Here is a 1,288-nt window from a genome sequence, read left to right as displayed (position 1 = left end):
TCTGTGTTCACAGTATTCCAAAGTAAAATAAGTGTATTATAGATAGTATCCAAATTTTTACTTACCTATTACTACATTACATATAACCAAAGTTTATACACATCTACTTGTATACAATCTACTACTACACAAATATATCAGTAGTTAATACATCAATGGAATAACTACAGAAACACATACCTCTCCTTTAAGAAAGACATCTGGGATTTTGCATATGAGGTATTTTCTTAAATGTGCAAAGAGTGGCACATTGAGAGCTGTACATGTCAGGAACATGCATCCCATGAGTCCCTTGCTAACTGGTGCATTATCTGGAAAATACACAAAAACTATTTTTAGACCAAAAAAGGACAAACAAATTTATGAAGTCCTAGTGGATGTCTCACTTTATTAGCCTAAGACTGGGTTACCCATGTTCAACTTTACCAATACTCCCAATGTACAACAGAAAATGACATGTTTTCTCAATGCAGATTTTGATCTACAAAGTCCAAAACTTAATCTCATTTTCAGTGTGATCTGAATTTGAGTATATAGAAGTTACTGTTTAGTGCACTAATGCGTTAGATCATGTCCTTTACCCTTTATATCAGAAGCACCATCTAGAGCTACAAACTGCTATACATAACTACATTAAAATCAAGTTCTCAAAAGAATTGCAAAAACATGGAAAAAAAGTATAGAAATCTGGCAGTTCAGCAGCTATGACATGTACTGTAGTGTTAAGGGTTAAAGAGAAAAAATGTTCTAAATGGAATGATATACGTGAATCATAATAATTTGTGAGTGTCAGTCCTTCTGGCTAAATCTGGACACTTTATCTGAAAACTACGTAAACCACACACTGAGCATTAATTTCTGATCATATCATTTTCTTATTCTCTATATTCTAAAATTTTCAAATAATCATTATGTAGTTATACATCAGTATTCTTTCTTTAAGGCCAGATGTGGTAAGCCAAGCAGAGTTATTGTAAAGCCAGAGGTGACTAGTGAAACCTGGGCTTATGTAAACCAATCCCTGACAGAATTCTGATTTAGATATATTCATTAAGAAATGGGTAAGATACTATATGACTTTTTCAGTTGCTCACATCTTCATGTGAAACACTTAATAGAGAGGGGGGTTGCAGTCTCTATAAGAAATGATAGCATATTCTAGAGATATCATAACCAAACTAGTGATTTCACTTCAATGCAACACTATCTATGATAATTTTCTGTTTTTCCAAAGCCAGAGTGGTTTAGCATTTATTAAAAGTCTACATAATAGACATGAATACAATAC

General features: G+C 32.8%; 1 protein-coding gene across 1 annotated transcript in view; it reads right to left on the bottom strand.

The window, feature by feature from the left end:
* Positions 1-1,288, bottom strand: part of LOC119585098 (ubiquitin-associated domain-containing protein 2-like) — a 12,397-nt gene that overhangs the window by 6,531 nt on the left and 4,578 nt on the right. The window contains exon 2 of the mRNA XM_037933726.1: positions 181-311. Coding sequence (XP_037789654.1) covers positions 181-311 — 131 coding nt within the window. The remainder of the gene's footprint in view (positions 1-180; positions 312-1,288) is intronic.

Source organism: Penaeus monodon, chromosome 19, assembly GCF_015228065.2.
Source record: "Penaeus monodon isolate SGIC_2016 chromosome 19, NSTDA_Pmon_1, whole genome shotgun sequence".
Lineage (NCBI taxonomy): Eukaryota > Metazoa > Arthropoda > Malacostraca > Decapoda > Penaeidae > Penaeus > Penaeus monodon.
Note: the sequence above shows the minus strand (reverse complement) of the source record. Positions and strands in the feature narration are given on the sequence as shown.